Genomic DNA, 18,077 nt, shown 5'->3' on the forward strand with positions numbered 1-18,077 from the left:
TTTCTGTGAAAGCAAGAAAACAATGATGTCACGAGAGAGCTATGCCAATTAACCCAGGCGCTGGTGAGAGCCAGGGAAAAGTCCTCCCTGGGAGATGAAATTCTTGTTGTGATGAATCAAACAGGAAAATTCCCATTGACCTCATCAGGGTCAGGACCCGTTGCCAGAGGTCCAACAATTAATTCATCCATTCTCCATTCTCCTGTGAGCAACCCAGATATTCTCCTCGGGTCGTCATAACACAGCCCAGGACACCAACACAGGCAGGGAGACACCAGTGCTCCCCTAGAGATCCCCTGCGCTTGGATGAGCCGTCAGGAGAGCCGGATTACCCAGAGATGGCTGCCAGCTTGGGAACCGTTGCTGAAAACAGAGACTGGGCTGAATCCAGAGCCAAATTCCTCCCCAGATCCAGCCTGGCTCTCCGACGTGTGCTGATGTATGAACACAGCACAGGCAGGCTTTTAAATCAAGGCGCCTTTCCAAATCAAACAGTTTATTTCTCACGTTGGTCCACAACATTCGTGATTCGTGCCTCTTATCTGGGGGGACACTTGGCCACCATGTTTATAGCCTGGCTTACTAAGAAAATGAAACATGTGGGCTCCTGCAGCTCACCCTGTACATCTCCCTGCCCGTTGGTGGGCCTTCTGCCCCCTATACATCTTGGACCTGTTGGGCAGCCAAATTTCAACCAGGGAAGGTGGAAAAGCTCAGACAGTTTATAGGCAACATTGTCCCACTGGCAGTAATGTAAATGCAGGCTGCTGCTGAAAGGCATGGTCACACTCTCCCTCACTTGCTGATCTGGCTGGAGATAAACCTAAAATACCCAAAACACAACCCAACAAAAAAGAAAAGCACTAAAATTGATCATGATTTCTCTGCCTGGTGAATAAGATGAAATGACTTCCCTTCCAGCCATCTGGTCTGACACCGAGGGAGGAGAGAGAAAGCACCAAGGACATGGTGGAAGGTGGAGAACATCACCCTCCAGTCCATCAACCCTACACAAGTGTTTCTTGATGTGGTTTCTTGACCCGCTACCTCATCTGGGGCTGAGCACCCAGCCACCAGCACAGCTCATGAGGAGGTGCTTAAACAACAGCATGAGATGCTTTGGTGTAAGTGTATGATAGGGAATGTTGCTCATATTAATTACCCCCTGGTTGGTGTATCCCGTAACCCCAGGGAGGAGGAAGCACTAAACTCCTCTGGTTGAGTGACCATGTCCATCCCCTCAGCACCGACCTGTTCACCTGTGTGGTTTCATTCACCATGAGACCGCACTCATACAGGGCTCAAACACTATTTTCCAACCCTTTATATTCAAAAGCCAAAAAGTATTCATTGTTTGAGGCTCTCAGTAAAAGTCATCCCCAGTGTGATCCTTTGCCAGAGGACTTCCACCCATGACCAGCAGTCCTGCTCGACTGAGGCCATTTCCCAAAGTGTAGACCCAGATGTGGTCAATGGGGTTCGTCTGAATCCAACCTTTTACCTGCAGGGTTGCATGTAGGAGTAGGGGAGAGAGTAGAGTAGAGTAGAGTAGAGTAGAGTAGAGTAGAGTAGAGTAGAGTAGAGTAGAGTAGTCAGGCAAGCAAAGGGGGAAGCCAAAATAGCAGAAGAAATGAGAAGGTGAAGTGTACCATCCCTTAAGAGAAGCAGGCTGGTGAGAATTTAGATCAGGCTAGTGGTCCACTCTGAAAAGACAATAAGTTTTTGCCCTCATGGGAGAAAGCCAAATGAGGAAGAGGATTTTTGTGGGAAAGGTTTGGTTGAGCCCTTAACTCCAGCTACCTGCACCTGACAGAGCTCAGAAGGCTAAGAGATAAGAGCTCTTCAGTACTACCCTAGTAGACCTACATTAGCTTCTAAGGGAGACCCACAAATCATCCAGACACCTTGGGATGTATATCTGGGGTCTTTGCAGCCATACGGACAGCCAGCGTAGAGCTCTACCCTCATGCCCTGTCTGTCAACCAGCACAAGCCTCATGAATAACTGGAGAGGTCAGTTCATCAAGGCATGGTATGAACGTCCTCCTCGCTGGAATTAGTTTGCTGCTCCCAGGCAACAGGCCAGTGTTTGTTTGGCAGAGAGAGACAGACAGAGACGAAATCCTCTGCTTCCACCCTAAAAATGTCACTGTAATGGAGCTGTGTAATCAGGGGCAGAACAGTGGTCAGATGGGATCCTGGTTGGAGAAGCAGAGATCTCATAGCCTTGAGCAAGTCTCTTAGATCCAGGTTGTTCCTCACATCCCCAGCTATCCCATGGAAACCAGTGCAACCACCTGCATGCCGGGCTCTGCCTTCACCCCTGTCTAGTAGATAAGGGGGTGAAGCCCACTCTCATGGGTGCTTCTCTACCTCCTGTGGAGTGAAAGACATCATTGCCTGACCACAGCCTTGCTTTGGGGGCATGTTAGGGAGATGGGTCTGGATTCAGAGGCCGTATCTACACAAGTAAACCAAACTACATGAGTCTCAGGCTCAGACATTAGCAGATACCCAGATACCATCAAACTAGCACTTTGCCAGACTGCTCCTTGGCAAGGTCTGGAGGTGGGCACATGCCAGGGACAATCTGTAATAGACATCTGGATATGGCCATGGAGCTGGCAGGGAGAGCTTAGCTGGGCAGACACAAGGTGTGCTGAGTCCATTTGCTGTGGGCCAAAAAACAGCATTTAAAAAAAAATCCGGAGAAAGGAGGAATTTGAAGATTCAGACCACATCAAACGAAATCTTTGTCCGCTAGGACAGCAAATAAGCTGCAGCAAGCTGTGTGACCAGGAGCTTAGTGGGTTTAACAGGTGGAGTGGAGCATGGTGCAGGAGAAGGCCAGCATGAAGTCTGGCTACCAATATCACCAGTGTGATGTGGTCCACACACCAGGCACTAGATGCCTTTGAGATGTCCAACGTATTGGCCCTGACCTCCAGTTGACACAGCAAAAGGGCACACAGATCTGGCATCACACCTACCAGCCCGGTGTCTCGGGTACCCCAGAACATCCCAAATGCTAATAGATGCCTGTTCAGGTAACTGACATGGCTGCTAGATCTCCATGAAACCCAGTGATCACTTAGACATCTCATGAGCTTGAAGACTTACGTGTTTTAAGGGATACATTCATATGTATCATCCATGAGATGCCTGTAGGCCTAAACACGCATAGGGTTTTGGAATTATCCTCAAACATCTTCCCCTGGGCTCATGGGGGACCTGGAGAGTGGGCAGGAGGCACAACAGAGCCTTCTGGACAGAGGTTGAGTCCAGAAGCGTCTCTTGCAAAGCACAACTAGTGATGAGTGGTTATGGGGGGATATGGTGGAAGTCTAAAGGATCAAGAAAGTCTGCCGAAATGTGCTGAGGGTGAACGGGGTCTGACTGTTCACGGTCTCATCGTGCACAAGAACTGGTGGGAAACTGGTGAGAGACACATTTTAAACAAACAAACACAGATGTTCCTTTATGTAACCAGTTGCAGACCTATGAAACTCCCTGTTGAAGGATATCGCCATGCAAAGCTTCTCTCCTCAGACCAGAAAATAGCGTGAGAGCAGGAGAAAAGTTGAGCTAAACACCACAAATGTGCTTACTCTAATTCCCCATAAGGCTGCTGTTATAGGCAGGAGGTGGATGGTCCCGTGAGCTGGTTCATAATGAAAACCTGCCCACGGCCAAGATGGGTTTCAGGGCCAGAGCTGGGCCCAGAACTGAGCCCAGGTAACTTCTTCCCGGGCTCTGTCAGCACTTGCTTGGCTCAGCGTTTGGTAAAAAGCCACCGGTGGGATGATGGGATGGGGAGGTGGAAGCAGCATCGCAAGCTGGCAAGGGGCACCAGAAGGCTTTCACATCACTGAAGGATTTGCCCTTGTCTTCATCTGCTCTGCTGCTGGCGTAAGTTTATCCCAGGATGCATTTTAAAAATCAGGCTGCTTAGGTCCTCGACCCAAGGCAGATGAAGTCAGTGAACCTAGCCCTCCCATTTGAGCCCATGGGGTAGATGGGGATTGACTTGACCCCTCCCCAGCCCCAAAACCTCTGAGACGCCCAAGAGCTAATTTCTGTGCTGCGTGTCGCTGAGCACAGACCAGCCTTTGTGCAGTGTGGGATCTGAGAAAAAACCCATCTGGTGGCAGGTTGGAGAGCAGGGAAGGGTGGGAGGCTGATGGACCAGCCCCAGTAGGCTCACCAGAGGTTGAGGCCAACACAGAGTAGGGACCGCACTGGAGGGAGGAGGTCCATCTGCTGTCAAATCAATCGCCCAGGGGATAGAGACTTCCTGCCTCTGATTTCTGGGGGAAATCTGGTTTATGTTGGTATCATCTGGTTTTGGCTCTCTTTCCCAAGGCACGTTCTGCAGCTTGACCCGTGCACTTCAGCTGCAGAGCAGGGGCTCATGATGGTGTGGAGGATGCATCCTGACCACCTTTGCGCCTGCCCCTGTGGAGCCTGAAGCATTCAAATAGCTCCAGACACAGCTTATCCTTTGAGATGGTGCTGCTCCCACCAAGGGAAAGCAGCTGAGCTAGAGATAAAAGATGGCCTTTTGCCATCCATCACTGGGAACACCATGGCCATGTGGTGCTCTGGCTCCGTGCTAAACCTCCTCTCTAGAGTACATCAAGCCACCCGCACACACATGTTCAGGCACATCAGGTCACATATGGAGAGCAGGGCACTCGTATGAGCGTCCACACGCTCCTCCCTGCTCAGGTTGTGGCTCAAGAACTGCAGTCTCATTTCTGCTAGAAAAGCCCTGCCCCGACCCCATCACACCATCTCTCACATTGGAGATGTCAATCCTCAGAGGTACACGTGGTGGGTGATGGTCTCCCACCAACCGCACCAAGCAGTACCACCAGATATCCAAAACACCAACACTTCTAGAGAGGCTCTACAAGCATCCTTGCAACCATTCCTTCCTCAGACAAGGTCACAGAACCATTGTCTTTCCCCAGGTTGCATGTGGCCAATTCGCACGACACCCTGTTTAAATGCTCGGTGCCCTGTGATCCAGAGTCCAGCTGGTGAAGGGTCCCTTATCTGCACTGTTTGATGAAGGTGACCCTTGCTCTGTTCAAGCAGCCTGAAGGCCATCGGTTTTACATTTTTCCAGCACTACTTGGCACCCAGCTTGCAAATAAAAAGCCATCAAGGTGACTTATAAAGGGAAAAGGGAAGACTTGGTGATGCCCTCTACTGCATCGCTGCTGTAAAAAGAAACCTTTATGGAATTTCTATTTCCTCTTCCTCTATTTGTTGTTGGTTGGGGGTGATTTCTGCTCGTTATTTGCTTTGCGTTGTTTTCCCAAGTTGCAACTCAGGTCCCACCTCTACTGATTTCCTGGAACAGACCTGGAGAACTAGTACAAACCAGGGAGCCTGCCAGCATTCCTGGGAGAGCTGTAATACACAAGCTTTCCTAAAGCTCCCACTCCCGATAATCACAGGGAGCTATCCCAGCTTTCCCATTTAATAAGTGCATAAATGAATAAGATGCTAAATTACCATTTTTCTTGGCAGTTGTAAACAAAACCTTGGCAAACTGTCTCTTCACAGGTCAGAAGTTGGGAAATGCAAACAGACCTTTGGTTTTTAAGGATCCCATGATTTTCAAGCCAATTTTGTGTGTGTTGGGGACTGCTGAGGAGGAGACTGGATTTTTTCATGCTTGACTGTGTCAATGCTAAACACAGAGACTGGGAGCTGGAAACACACAAAAAGAAAAAAAAAGCTTGGATGGGATTTTAACAAACACTTGGACAGGATTTTAACATCACATGCTCGAGTCTACAAACACAAGAAGAGCCAGGCTGGGTCAGCCCCAATGTCCTGTCTCCAGCAGCAAGCAGTAGCAGACTCCCCAGTGTTCAGTGCAATTTGTTGACAAAACCCTGCCTTTCTTTTATTATTTTTTTTCTTTGTTTTTTCTCTGTTGTTTTTTTCCCCCCCCTGTAACACGTTCAAGAGCGGGCACATCCCAGTGCAACTGTTTGCTGTCATGTTGAAATGCATCTGTGATTGACAAAGTTCCCCCCACTCCAGGAGCGTTACACAACCCCCGGGCACTATAAATCCAGGATTTCCCTCTTCTCCATCTCTTTACGGCCCCTTCACTCCTCCTTGTGGTGGAACCCCCACCCACCTTCAGCTATGCGGATCTTCCAGCTGCTCTTTGCAGTCATTGTCATTCTCCTCCTCCAGGATGTTCCCGGTAAGGACAAAATACTCATGGGGGTTTCTGCAGGACTGTGGAAAGAGAAAAGTTAGGTTCCTACCTCAAGCTAGGGAAGGGCAAGTCAGGGTCTTCAAGTCAAGCCAAGTCAAGTCAAGGCTAGTATGGCTCTTGCTTCCAAAGAACAAATTTCTTCCAACATGGTCTCTATGAATTTCCTGGATGCAGGTGTTTCCAGTTCACAGACTCTATGACCCCTCCTCTCCATCCCCTCAAAACCCACCCAGAAGTGCTGAGCCTGAGACAGAAGCCTGAGCTCTGCTCCTGACCAGGATACAAGCCTCATCCTCCATAAAAAAAGGAGAACCCCATGAAATCAAAAAGCATTGTCCAGGGGAAAAAGTTGGGGGGGAAGACTGCCAGTTAATTTTTTTTTGTCTGTCTGTTTTCTTCTGGGATTCTGTTTAATAGAAAAGTCTTTCTTGGCTGGGCTTTTTCACTGGCTGCTTGTATATGTATGTTAGGAATAAGGTCACTATGGTGTTACTAGGTCTATGGTGGTATATAACTTTCACAAAAAACAAACCTGATAACCACGAAGAGGAGATTTACTTGATTAGCCTGTTTGTGCTCTCTTTTAGTTAAGTTTTAGGGAAAAAGGGAGGGGAGAGAAGGGTTTGTCCACTCCACTGGTGGTGGATACTCATCAGTGTGTCACTCCCAAGCCCCCAAACTTGATGTTCCTGCTGTGTGTAGAGAAGCAGTACACACCCTTTTTATCAAAACAGGAAGACTTAAACAAACCAAAAACACTGGAACACCAAGAAACCAACAATCACAAAAAATGCCCCAACCAAACAAAACAATAGATAAAATATCTGTTCCAAAAAGACACTTTTCTGCTTTTGATGTTGCCCAATGGATCTACCTCACCTAACTCATCTAACCTAACTTAGCCAAACCAAAGCTGATCACGTCACATAAACTGGTGGCTAAGAGACTCCCAGCATTTGCTGGAGGGAGATGCTCCTCCCAAGCACCTCTGACCTTCACCACGAAGCCAGCTGAATTTCCCCGTTGCAAGCCTTTAATTGCTCAGCCAGTGACACCATCAGGGCTCCGGGTGGGTTCCCAAGTCCCTTAAGAAGGTCTCCCATCCCTTTTTTCCCCTGCAGCAAGAGGCCTTTCAGACAGCCAGCAGTGCAGAAGCAACCACGGTCACTGCCGGAGGCTTTGCTTCCACATGGAGCGCTGGGAAGGGACCTGCAGCAACGGCCGCCTGCGCTGCTGCCGATGAGAGTGACCACACTGGGATGGATCCCAGTGCCCCAGGATCACCAGCCCAGCAACCCTGCAACCACAACTGTAGATAGGATCTGCTCTCAGACACCTCTGTGCCTACACCCACAGCTTGGTTTGTCCATCACCAATAAACCTGTTGGTTTTATACATCCTTCCGGGTCCAGAGTGCAGCCGTGTTTCCCTCTGAGATAGACCATCCAGCCTAACGCTTAGGGTTTGATGCACTTGCCCACATTCAGAGACACTTGTGATCACTTGTGCACTTGATCTGCACAAGGCTGTCAGATGTGTCACAGGACCAAGGGGATATCTGTACCTTTCCACAGTGGCAGCCAGAGAAGGATCTGCTGGGCTTGTCCAAGCAGTTATGAAGCCTCTCTTCTAGACCATACCTCCATCTCTGTCATAGCCTTTATCAACCTCTACCTCTTGCTCTACCTATCTACAGAAGAGACCACAGCAAGATCCATCTTCTTCAAGGGGATGGATCCAAGACAGAGGTATGATTTGCTTTCTAGAAGTGCCTCTTCCTCCCCGTAACAACAACAACAAGGAGAAACTGGGTGGATGGCTCAGGTTACCCACCTCTGAGATGAGGTAAAGGTGGTGAGATGGAGAAATCCCATTCCCATGGGGAAGGGGAAGAGGAAGAGTAAGGAAAGGGAAGGGAAAGGGAAGGGGAAGGGAAGGAGAAAGGAAGGAAAAGGAAAAGGAAAAGGAAAAGGAAAAGGAAAAGGAAAAGGAAAAGGAAAAGGAAAAGGAAAAGGAAAAAAGTGTTTTGAGAAGTGAAAGAGAATAAACTCTTGTATTTTAGACCATATTACAACATCACGAGGGGCATCACCGCCTCATTTGCTGCATCTGCTGATCTATTGGGTGGAATTACAAGTGGGAATGGGCCAAAGCCATGTTTGTTTACAGCAACACCTCACCAGGGAGTAAACACTGTTGACTGTGGTGCTAAGAAGGAAGGGGAATTGCCCACCATGATGTACTCTTGAGCAGGACCCCAGGAGCAGGTCCACACCTAGGAAAGGAGGTGATGTAGGGTGAGCAAGGAATAGAGATGACTTGGAGGTGTGAGGAGAGAGAGGGCACGAAGGGATATGAAACTCTCCATGAGAAAAAAGCTGGAAGGTTGATCTCTGGAAAACACCCAGTGTGATATCTGGGACATGCAAGCAAGGAGTTGGCCAAAACTGCCACCCAGAAGCTTCCTTGGGTGGCAAAACATCCAGCTACACACCTGGCTTTAACCTAAACCCACTATCTACCCCAGAGGAACCAGTCTTGTCCTGGAGGAAACAGAGGGAAACCAGTAAAACCACTGATTCAACTGTGCCAGTTGAGACCCAATGGAGATCTGTCCCATCTCTGTCTGGACTCTGAGCAGGGATTCCCCTGCTCTTCTACCACCACAAATTAAACCAGTGAGGGACTGGGCTCCTATGCGCTCCTGGGTTGGAGATACCCGTGTCCTTGCTCCACTCGCTCTGCAGCCTGCAAACATGGAGGCAATGCCTTCACATAGTCCATCTCTCCTGAATGCTTCTCCTCTCTGTTGAGTGACAGTCCAGCTTCTTGGGGGCCTCAGAAAGCTCAGCCAGAGGTTACCAGCCACTCCGGCTCGCATGAGCCATCAGTCCCATCGAGCAGATAAGGCTCCCCTTGATAACAAGACCTGCCAGAAACGAGCCTCCAGTTTTTCCACCTTTTTGAAGTCTGGCCGGTGAAGTTGTGCAGAACTTTGTCTTTTTGCCAAAGTAACCAACTTCCAGCTCCAACCTTCATCTTCCCTCCTTTTCCCCCACCTCCTCCCCCCTGCCTTCCCTCTTCCTTCTTGCTCCTCTATGCACACGCCTCTCCGTTGGTCTGATAGGGATGTTGGGGAGGGGGGGACAGGGGACAAGGGGGTGATGTCATCTGTTTTTGGCCACTGCCGGAGGAGGCAAGGGTTAGACATGTCTGCCTCTACCCTGCCTGGCGCCGGGAGCAACTGGGAGCCTTCCTTTCGCAGCCGCCTCTGCGCCTTATCAGGGGCAGGATGACATCTCGGGAACAGGCTGCCGGGAGTCGCGGGGGGAAAGGAGGTGGGGAGCCCCCTGAATGTGAGCCTTGTGAGAAGCATTGACGCCTGGGTGTGCGCATGGATAGACCTCTGTGTGTGTGTGTGCTCCTTGGCAGGAGCTGCAGAGGGAAATTGCTCCCAGCAGGATGGAGCCGGCTATCAGCCGCCGCGGAGGAGAAGAAAGCACCTCTGTGCCGCAGCCCAGACAGAGTCAAGGGCGATGCTGTCGGAGTCAAGGGTGATGCTGTCACCCAGCTTTGCTCCTGCTAAGTCCTGGGAGAGTTTAACCTCTCTCATCCCAGGCAGGCAACCTGGAAAATCCTGCGTGACCATCTGGAAAGGGTTAAAAGATTCCCCCTTGCCATCAAAGGAGGGGGCCAGGGCAGAGGGAGGGAGGTGAATCCATCTGCTCTTTAGCCAAAGCTTAGGGTCGGGAGTGATCTCAAGCAGGGCTGACTACAAATTTACCATGGAAATTATATTGAGATAGAACATCGATCCTCCCCTAAGTGTTTTTGCCAATTTTTCCCCAACTTCGAATGGGAAAACCTTAATTCTCCATAAAACAGCAATAACTCTTAATGCCACCCCCTCTTTTCCTCTCTCACTCAAGAAAAGTGGTTTCATCACAAAAGAATGAAATATTTTTCTCTAAACCTAGAAAGAAACTGTGCTTCCTATCTCCTACAGCACAGCCCTCAGGAGTGAAAAGCCTTGTGGGACACAGGAGCTGCAGCCCAAGGAGAGAAACAGTTCCCTACAGCAGTGGTCTTTTAGTATTTTTGTTTTATGTTATTTATTAATATTATAAAGAATATTTTCCTCTCCCACTCCAATGGATTGTCTTGCTCACACCCCATTTTGGAAACCTGTGCTCTAGAGGAAAATGAAGACTTTGGAGACAGGGACAACAGCCCCCAAGGCATGGGACAGAAATGTGAACAATGAGTGGTTCTCTTTCTAGCTGGAAAATTCATAAAATTGATTATTTTTTTTTTTTTTGCTTGGAAAAAATAAAATTTTATGTAAAAATCATTCTCACTTGTTGTAATTACAGTGAGAAAACAGATACTGAAAAACTAAGAGTGGTATAAAATCAGGGTCACCTTCAGGGACTCTTTCACACCTAAGCCCTGTTTCAGAAGGGCTCCTCTCGCCTCAGGCAGAGCCAACCCTTTGTCTTGGGTAAGTGATTTGAACATCTATGAAGCAAAGGTCTCCATCTCCTTGGTCTCCACAGCTCCCTTGAGAGCTGGAGGAACCGCCTCTGTGTGGCAAGAAATTCTGTTTTACGAGGGTTTTCTTATCTCCACGGATGATGAAGGGAGCCCAGGATGACCCACCACCGTGGAGACACTTCTGTCAGTCAAATGAACCTCTGCCAGCAAAATCTTGGCACTTTTTTCACGTGAATAAATCAATGTCCTGTTTATACACCCCTATAAGGGGACTAAGAAAAGATGCAACCACTGGGACCGCCCTGTGCTGACCTCGGCTGTCCGTGTCAGAGTGAAAGCCTGGCAGTTGCTCAGCCCTAACATCTCAGAGGCTGTGTAATAAAGTACATTTTTTTCTAGGCGTAAATAAATGACTTCACCCTCCTGGCAAGGTGCTGTGGGCTCTTTTGGCAGCCCCACACGGAAGAACAGTGGTGCTGGAGCAACGCAGCCCCCCTCTCCCCAAGGAGGGAGTGTTGGCCGGTGGGGATGGTCCAAAACAAACACCGCAGCGAGCAGCTGCCGAGCTGCTCCCCATCACGCCAGCAAAGCCACCTACAGCCAAAAGTTTGTGTCTCTTGGTTTGGAGACGCCCCGTGGACAAGAGGTGATGATAAATTTGGAGAAAGGCTTTGCACCCCAGATAAAGAGGGGTAAAGGACCCCTTTCTCCTCTCCATCCTCCTCCTAGGGCCACCACTTGCAGGACCCGTCCCCAAGCCCTGTCAGAACTCAGCCCTTCCTCCAGAACTAGGTCCCTGCGCCTGGGATGGACACAAAAGCTGTCAGGAGACTTTATTGTCCAGATCTTCGTGCCGCTATCAGCAACTCCTACACACTGGAAGTGAGATATGCGTGACAGCATTTTTTCCATTGGCGAGCTTATCGCTGCTGAGAAGAGGGGAAGGGGCTGGGGAGGGTGGTGAGGAGGACGGGGGAAGGAGGGAAGGTGCACGGTCATGAAGACCCACCCACTCCATCCTTCAAGCACCCCGTGCTCCCCCACTCTGCAAAAGAGAGGAAAAATGGGGTTTTTTTTGAGGAATGTGTTGGCAAAACAGTTGTGTCAGACCTATGGTCTCCTGGCCTAGTAGACACAGTCCTAAATTCCTTGGGTAAGATCCGAAAACACTCTTCCTGAAAACACGTCTCTTAATTCATATGGGTGTACATACAAATGGAAAGACCTTCTGCAAGGATTTTGGCTGGACTAGCAAGACCCCAAGGGGTATGACCCCTCCTTGGTGTCAGACTGATCCTTCCCAGGACTGGGGGAAGGAAGCTCCAGCTGGCAGGAAAGATATTAATACAGTAAAAAGCTCAGCTGTATCAGACAGGGACAGAGCAACCAGGACCCCATCACTGTAGCTGCAGTTGTCAACTGCACATTGAGTCTTGCTGGGTTTTTGCAGTGGTCACTTTTATAAAGCCCTGGGCAGGCAAAGTCTTGGCCCACAACCCTGTTTTGCAGAGCAGAACCTGAAACTTGGCTTTCTAAGTCTTCGTCAGGAGAAGACAGAGGGAGCAGAAGTAAAACATGGCTCTTCAAGCCTGGCAGCCCATCCCCAGCCTGAAGGACCAGATGCCATGGTCCTGGGGCACCAGGATACAGCGAAGTTTGTACAGCTACAGGAGCTGTGGGGACCAAACCAAACCTGCAGCCAGGTGATGGGAAGGATTTAGGGAACTACAAGCTTTGGTGAGTCTTCTAATAGAGGTCTGGAGTTGGCAGTACTTGCAATGGTAATATGTCCCAGGTCTGCAGGACATGGAGCTGAGGAAACAGGTGTGATTTCAGGGGGTCTCTACGTGTGCTCTGGAAACCATTAGATTTATTCCACAGTAGGCAAGATCAAGCATATCCTAAATTTGCCATTAATCCCTTTCCTCCCAAGCTTTGGATTTCTGCTTGGCCCGTAGCAGCTCTCTAAAGCAACCACCTCAAAAAAAACATGGTTCCTGGGATTAAAAAAAAAAAAAAAAAAGATTAAAAAACCTCTCCCACCAAACTGATACTTACAAGGAAAGACCAAGACAACGCTTCCCTGGGTTTGCTTCAAGGTGAGAAGTTTGGCAATGGGACCATGGGGAGATAATTGCCCAAAGGAGCCACCTCTGAAGGCAGAGGTGAAGCTGAGGTCCCACTTCCTGGCATGTGAACAAGTTTATCTCCCGAAAGAGGAAAGTTACGGATTTGCCCACTAAGGGCATTACAGACTCTCCAGGTTGGTGTTTCCCAGGATGGGGCTGGATGACAATACAATCTTTCAATGTATGGTCCACAGCCAAGGGGCAACCCTATCTGAGCACCAGGCATCTCCTGCCGCTGAGCACATGGGAGAGAAAATGCATGGAAGTTCATGAGAGGGGAAAAATGTGTGTGTTTTGTCTGCTCGGTGATGTGATTACTTCTGGTAGCTGCTGTGGAGAGGCGGCAGCCGTGCTTCTGTGATCGATGGGAGGTTTCACCACCAGCGTCGTCACTCCCAGGCTGTCCGTTCCTTGGGGAGCTGCTATCTGCTGGGAGATGAAGGTCTTCAAGCACAGTTCATTAGCAGAGTCCCCTGGGGGTGTGTGAGTGACTGCAGTGAGTTAAGCACAGGCTGGAAGACGGTTCCTTGCATTTAGTGAGCTGACACAGTGGTGGATGAACCAAGGTCCTGCTGAGCGTAGGCAGAAGCAATTTTGGCTCAAGCTAATCCAGTTATCAGCCCCCACAACAACCCTGTCACTCACCAGAGTCACGTGGTGAAAACTTTCAAAATGCCTTCAGAGATAGGCAGAATCATCCCACCAGCCATTTCCAGTCCCCAAGCCACCAACTGGACCATCCTGACATAAAACTGAATCTCGAAATATGTGTGGAGACCCTCTGTGACTTGAGCATGGGACAGAGACAAGCGGGTTTCTCATGGGTGAGTCTGTCTGCAGCAGTAACACTCTCATGAGGGCAGTGGCCATCCTTAGACCAATAAATGAGATTTGTGAAGGAAGGTGGTGTTATGAGGCCAACAAATATCGTCCTGTGGGGTGGGGAAGGAGAAGGTGCCTTGCTTTTTGGACATTTTCTTACCTGTACATAAGCACGATCCATCCATGTCCATGCTGTGCTGCTCCTGAGAACAGAAAACTTTTCCCAGGTTGCCCTTTCACCATCCAGGCAACTGAAAGGCTGAAGAGTTTCCCCTGGGAACCCAGAAGGTCTTCCAAACCTGATCATCCAGCAGATAAGCAGTACAGCTGGACTGCAGGGGTGGCAGTCTGGCAGAGAGACACCTCCAGTACTTTCCTTGCCCAGGTGTTCCTTGCCCATCTCTTTGCTGTTCTCTGTCTTCACAGCTTGTAGGTCACCAAAGTGGGGAGAACCTGCTCTGAAAGGGTGGTATCTGCACCAGGGAAGGAAGGTGAGCTAATGTTACTGGAGGTAAGGGCCCTACTGCTGGGGTCATGGGCTGTATAACATAGGTGAAGCATGGACCAACTTGCATGGACCAAGGCACAACGGCACAAGGAACTAGGAACCAGATTGGAATATATCGGAGGACAGACCACCACACGCCATCAGGAACAGAAAGAAGCCAACTCTCGTGTATAGCAAAAGAGCAATCCTGTTTCCTTGAAAAGATAATATTTTTCAACCTGCCATGCTCACGTGTCTATGTGAGCTGTCCCCAAGGGTCACATCACCTGGGCTGGCAGCTCTGCTCCCTGTGCCTGGGACTGTCCTTTGAGCTCAGGAGGTATCAGTGAACATCTGGAGGGCACCAAAAGTGGTGGATGGGGGACTTAGAAGATGTTTCCTTTCTCCTTTCCCCTCCTTTTCTTTTCCCCACAGGGCAGTGAGTACACAGACATGCTTGTTTCGAGAGGTGTGGGGAAGGTCCTCCATTAGCTGGGAAAAACTGGTGTAACAGATGGTAAAGCCAAGGCATCCATACACTGCTAAGGCCTATCCTTGTGGACCCATCCTGGGTTGGATCAGGCTACCACCCAGCAGGAGGTTATGAGGCTGCAGACCCAATCCTGATTCATACAAAACAACCACGAGCGAATCCAGGGTTCCCTCTTCCCTCCATAAGCAGGGGTGATAGAGAGAGAGATGTGTGTCTGTGTCATTGCTTTGCCAAAATCACACTGGGCATCACTGGCAGACCCCAGTAATATCTTTCTGGAAGGAGACAGCTCCCAAATTAACAATCGACCATGCACTGATTTCCTAGTGAAATTATGCATGAGTTGTGGGGAAAACAGAGAGGAGGCTTCCCCCAATGGTTTGTCCTCCTTGAGAAATCCCAAGGACTAAAGCAGATCTTCTTTAGACCCACTGTCAATAAAGACACGCAGTAAAACAGCTACCAACAATGTCTACTTTCAAGGAGATGTCGCCTGTCTTATCAATGCTTATAAATACCTAAAGGGTGGGTGTCAGGAGGATGGGACCAGTCTTTTATCAGTGGTGCTCAAGTGACAGGACAAGAGGTAACAGGCCCGAACTTCAACGTAGGAAGTTCCATCTAAACATAAGCAGGAACTTCTTTAAGGGTGGCAGAGACCTGGGACAGGCTGCCCAGAGAGGTGGTGGAGTCTCCTTCTCTGGAGACATTCAAACCCCACCTGGACATGTTCCTGTGCAACCTGCTCTGGGTGGACCTGCTTTGGCAGGGGGGTTGGACTAGATGATCTCCAGAGGTCCCTTCCAACCCCGTATCATTCTGTGATGAGTGCATGCACTGGTCCAGAAATGTCCCAGGTGCCGGATGCTCCTCCCAGACATTGACAGAAATGCTGAACCAAAAATTGGTGGTGCTTTTTTTTCTAGGCTGAGTCTGCCTGAGCCAGCATCCTGACAATCAGGAGGTCGGTAAAGGCTTACTGTGGGAAACAACCTTATTTTAAGGTTTGGCATTTGTTCAGCTTCAAGATAGAGTTTTTCCTACTGCGTGTGACCAGGCACGTGGGGAGCTGGTCTCCACTCCTGCCTCTGAACGGCTTTGCGAGCTTTCCTGCCTCAGTTTACCCATCTGTAAGATGGGAGCAAGGATAACTCTCTCTCCCAAATGCTGGAGAACAGCTCATGAAAATACGGAATAACTGAGGCTCAGTGGGACCTCAGGAGGTCCCTGATGCACCCCCTGCCGCAGCCAGGGCAACCTAGATCAGCTGCTTTCGGGGAAAGCTGAAGGACATGCCCCAAGGTGTCAAAACACATTTATTAGATTTTTTTTAGAAATATCTTAGAATACTATCTTTATAATATCTTACAGTAGTAAAGGCTATCTTGGGACATGGGCTGTTAGAGACATCCATACGGAAGAAAGTGATTTTTAACAGGATTAAACCTCCTACAGAAACATCCTGTGACCCTGATTTTTTTTTCCCCTTGTGCAAACTGAAAAGCAAAAGCATTCAGCAGGAAAAGTATATACTGTCTAAAAAAAAAATTTAAAAAAAAAAAGGTTGAAAAAAATTATTTTCACTTCCTACCCTAAAACTTTCCTTCTCGGGGGTGGTGGAGGGGGTGAACCTGTTTCCCTCCCCACCCGCCATCCCCGGAGAAGATGGATTGACTGGAGGTCACACAGCCCCCATGAGTGGGGCAGCACAAAGCCATCCATCGGGGTGTCTCCAGGGGGAGCCCCCCCGGCTTGCCTCTCCTTTTGCCGGTCCCCAGGGTGCCCAACTGTGCCTGAGGAGACCGTGGGAGTTTGGCTACCACTTCCTGGCTCTTATCGGCCCTCATGCGCAGCCTGTCACTGGTCCCACTTAGCTCAGCCACCACGCACCCACCCTGGGGCCAGCCCCGTCTCCAGGGGACCCTCGTTATCTCTGGCACCGGCTGAGACCTTGGCAGGGGCTCGTGGTTTTCTCCTCCAGCTGAGGAGCTGCCCCGGCTCCCCACCCTGTCCCATCGCCCTGCTCCCCTCCGTCCCCTGCCACCGCCACCTCTGGCACGGGCTCAGCTCTTTCTTGCCGACCAAAATAGCAGCAGCGATAACCAACCCAGGTGGGGACCCAAAGACAAATTTCCATTCAGAAAAACATCTTCTCCACCCCTTTGGGGAGGACAACCCAGCCACCACCACCACCTGGTGTGGACTCCTATTCTTCTCCCTCTTCATCTCCAGCATTGCAGGCAGGGGAGAGGGGGTGCAGTGATGTGACCGAGGTCACGCAACCTGCCCGTGGCAGAGCTGGAGGCTGATGGGTAACCAAGCGCTCTCCCAAACCAACAGCTTTCATAACAGCGTTGGGTTTGGCTGTTTTACACACTTATGGAGGAAGCAAAACTGCTGCAAGGAGCAGACCATGCCTTGAGGACTGGCTTCTGCTCTCACTTGTTTCCTTCTCTCTTCCAGTGATGCTGCCCTTTGGGTGGCTCAACAAAGGAAACCAACCCAGTCCTGGGCCCAGAAACTCCTGGAGAGCAGCCCTGGAGCTGACCCAGCTTCGGGAATTGCCACTTTCATGTGTGGAGTTACCCAGACTTTTGTTATTGTTGGCATTTTACCACCCAACAAGCCACAAGGCAGCCTACTCTTCCCTGCAAAGGCTTTCTGATCAGGCCTGGAGAAGTTGGTCTTTTAAATTACTAGGTCCTTACTTTTAAAGCTGAACAGTGATCACTGAGCTAAACAAGCCCTGGACCATCAGTATATTCCCAACAAGCTCTCCTGCAGTGAAGAGGTCTCAGACCTGGCACAGTCCTAGGAGCCTGTGGGTAGAGAAATGATCATGAAGGACCACCAGGTTAGGTGTCCCTCCAGTGCTGTATTGTGTTGAGGGCTACACCAAATGTTACAGCCATAATCAGGAAGACAGTAAGCACTTGGATTGGAATTTTATCCATGCAGGTGCAGGAGAAAGGCTGTGTCTTGGAGAAACTATGCAAAAGGACAAGATTTCCAAGTGAGACCTGCTCAAAGGTGATATCAAGAGCATATGGCTGAGTGATCAGCAGGAAAGTCATGGTGCCTGAAGAAATCAGTCAGGAAACACAGTTTTTATGTTCTACCACAGTAGGATTTAACACCAGGACACTTGCAAAGGGAACCCTGAGGCAGGAAGCAGCTGGGACATGGACATAAGCCCTCATCTCTGATATGTTTCCTCCCAGCAGGTTAGCAAGGTGTTGGGTTCACATCAAGTCCTGTCCCCCAGGACACTCCCTCTCTAGGTCTGTCCATGCACAAGGCAGTAACTTGGTCTCACCACGATGGGAAGCGTGCCGCCAACAGATTAATTAGCAGGGCTTCACAACAGGCTAATTAACAGTTTCCCACAGGGCTGTGCTTGGAGTCTCCC

The 18,077-nt window shown here is 49.7% G+C and overlaps 1 protein-coding gene across 1 annotated transcript; it reads left to right on the forward strand.

The window, feature by feature from the left end:
* Nucleotides 1-6,167: 6,167 nt before the first annotated feature.
* Nucleotides 6,168-7,486, forward strand: DEFB125 (defensin beta 125). The gene is made up of 2 exons (XM_074153922.1): nt 6,168-6,228; nt 7,365-7,486. The coding sequence occupies exons 1-2, from the start codon at nt 6,168-6,170 to the stop codon at nt 7,484-7,486; spliced, it is 183 nt and encodes a 60-aa protein (XP_074010023.1).
* Nucleotides 7,487-18,077: the final 10,591 nt, after the last annotated feature.

The sequence above is a fragment of the Numenius arquata genome, chromosome 9 (genome assembly GCF_964106895.1).
Source record: "Numenius arquata chromosome 9, bNumArq3.hap1.1, whole genome shotgun sequence".
NCBI classification, from domain to species: domain Eukaryota; kingdom Metazoa; phylum Chordata; class Aves; order Charadriiformes; family Scolopacidae; genus Numenius; species Numenius arquata.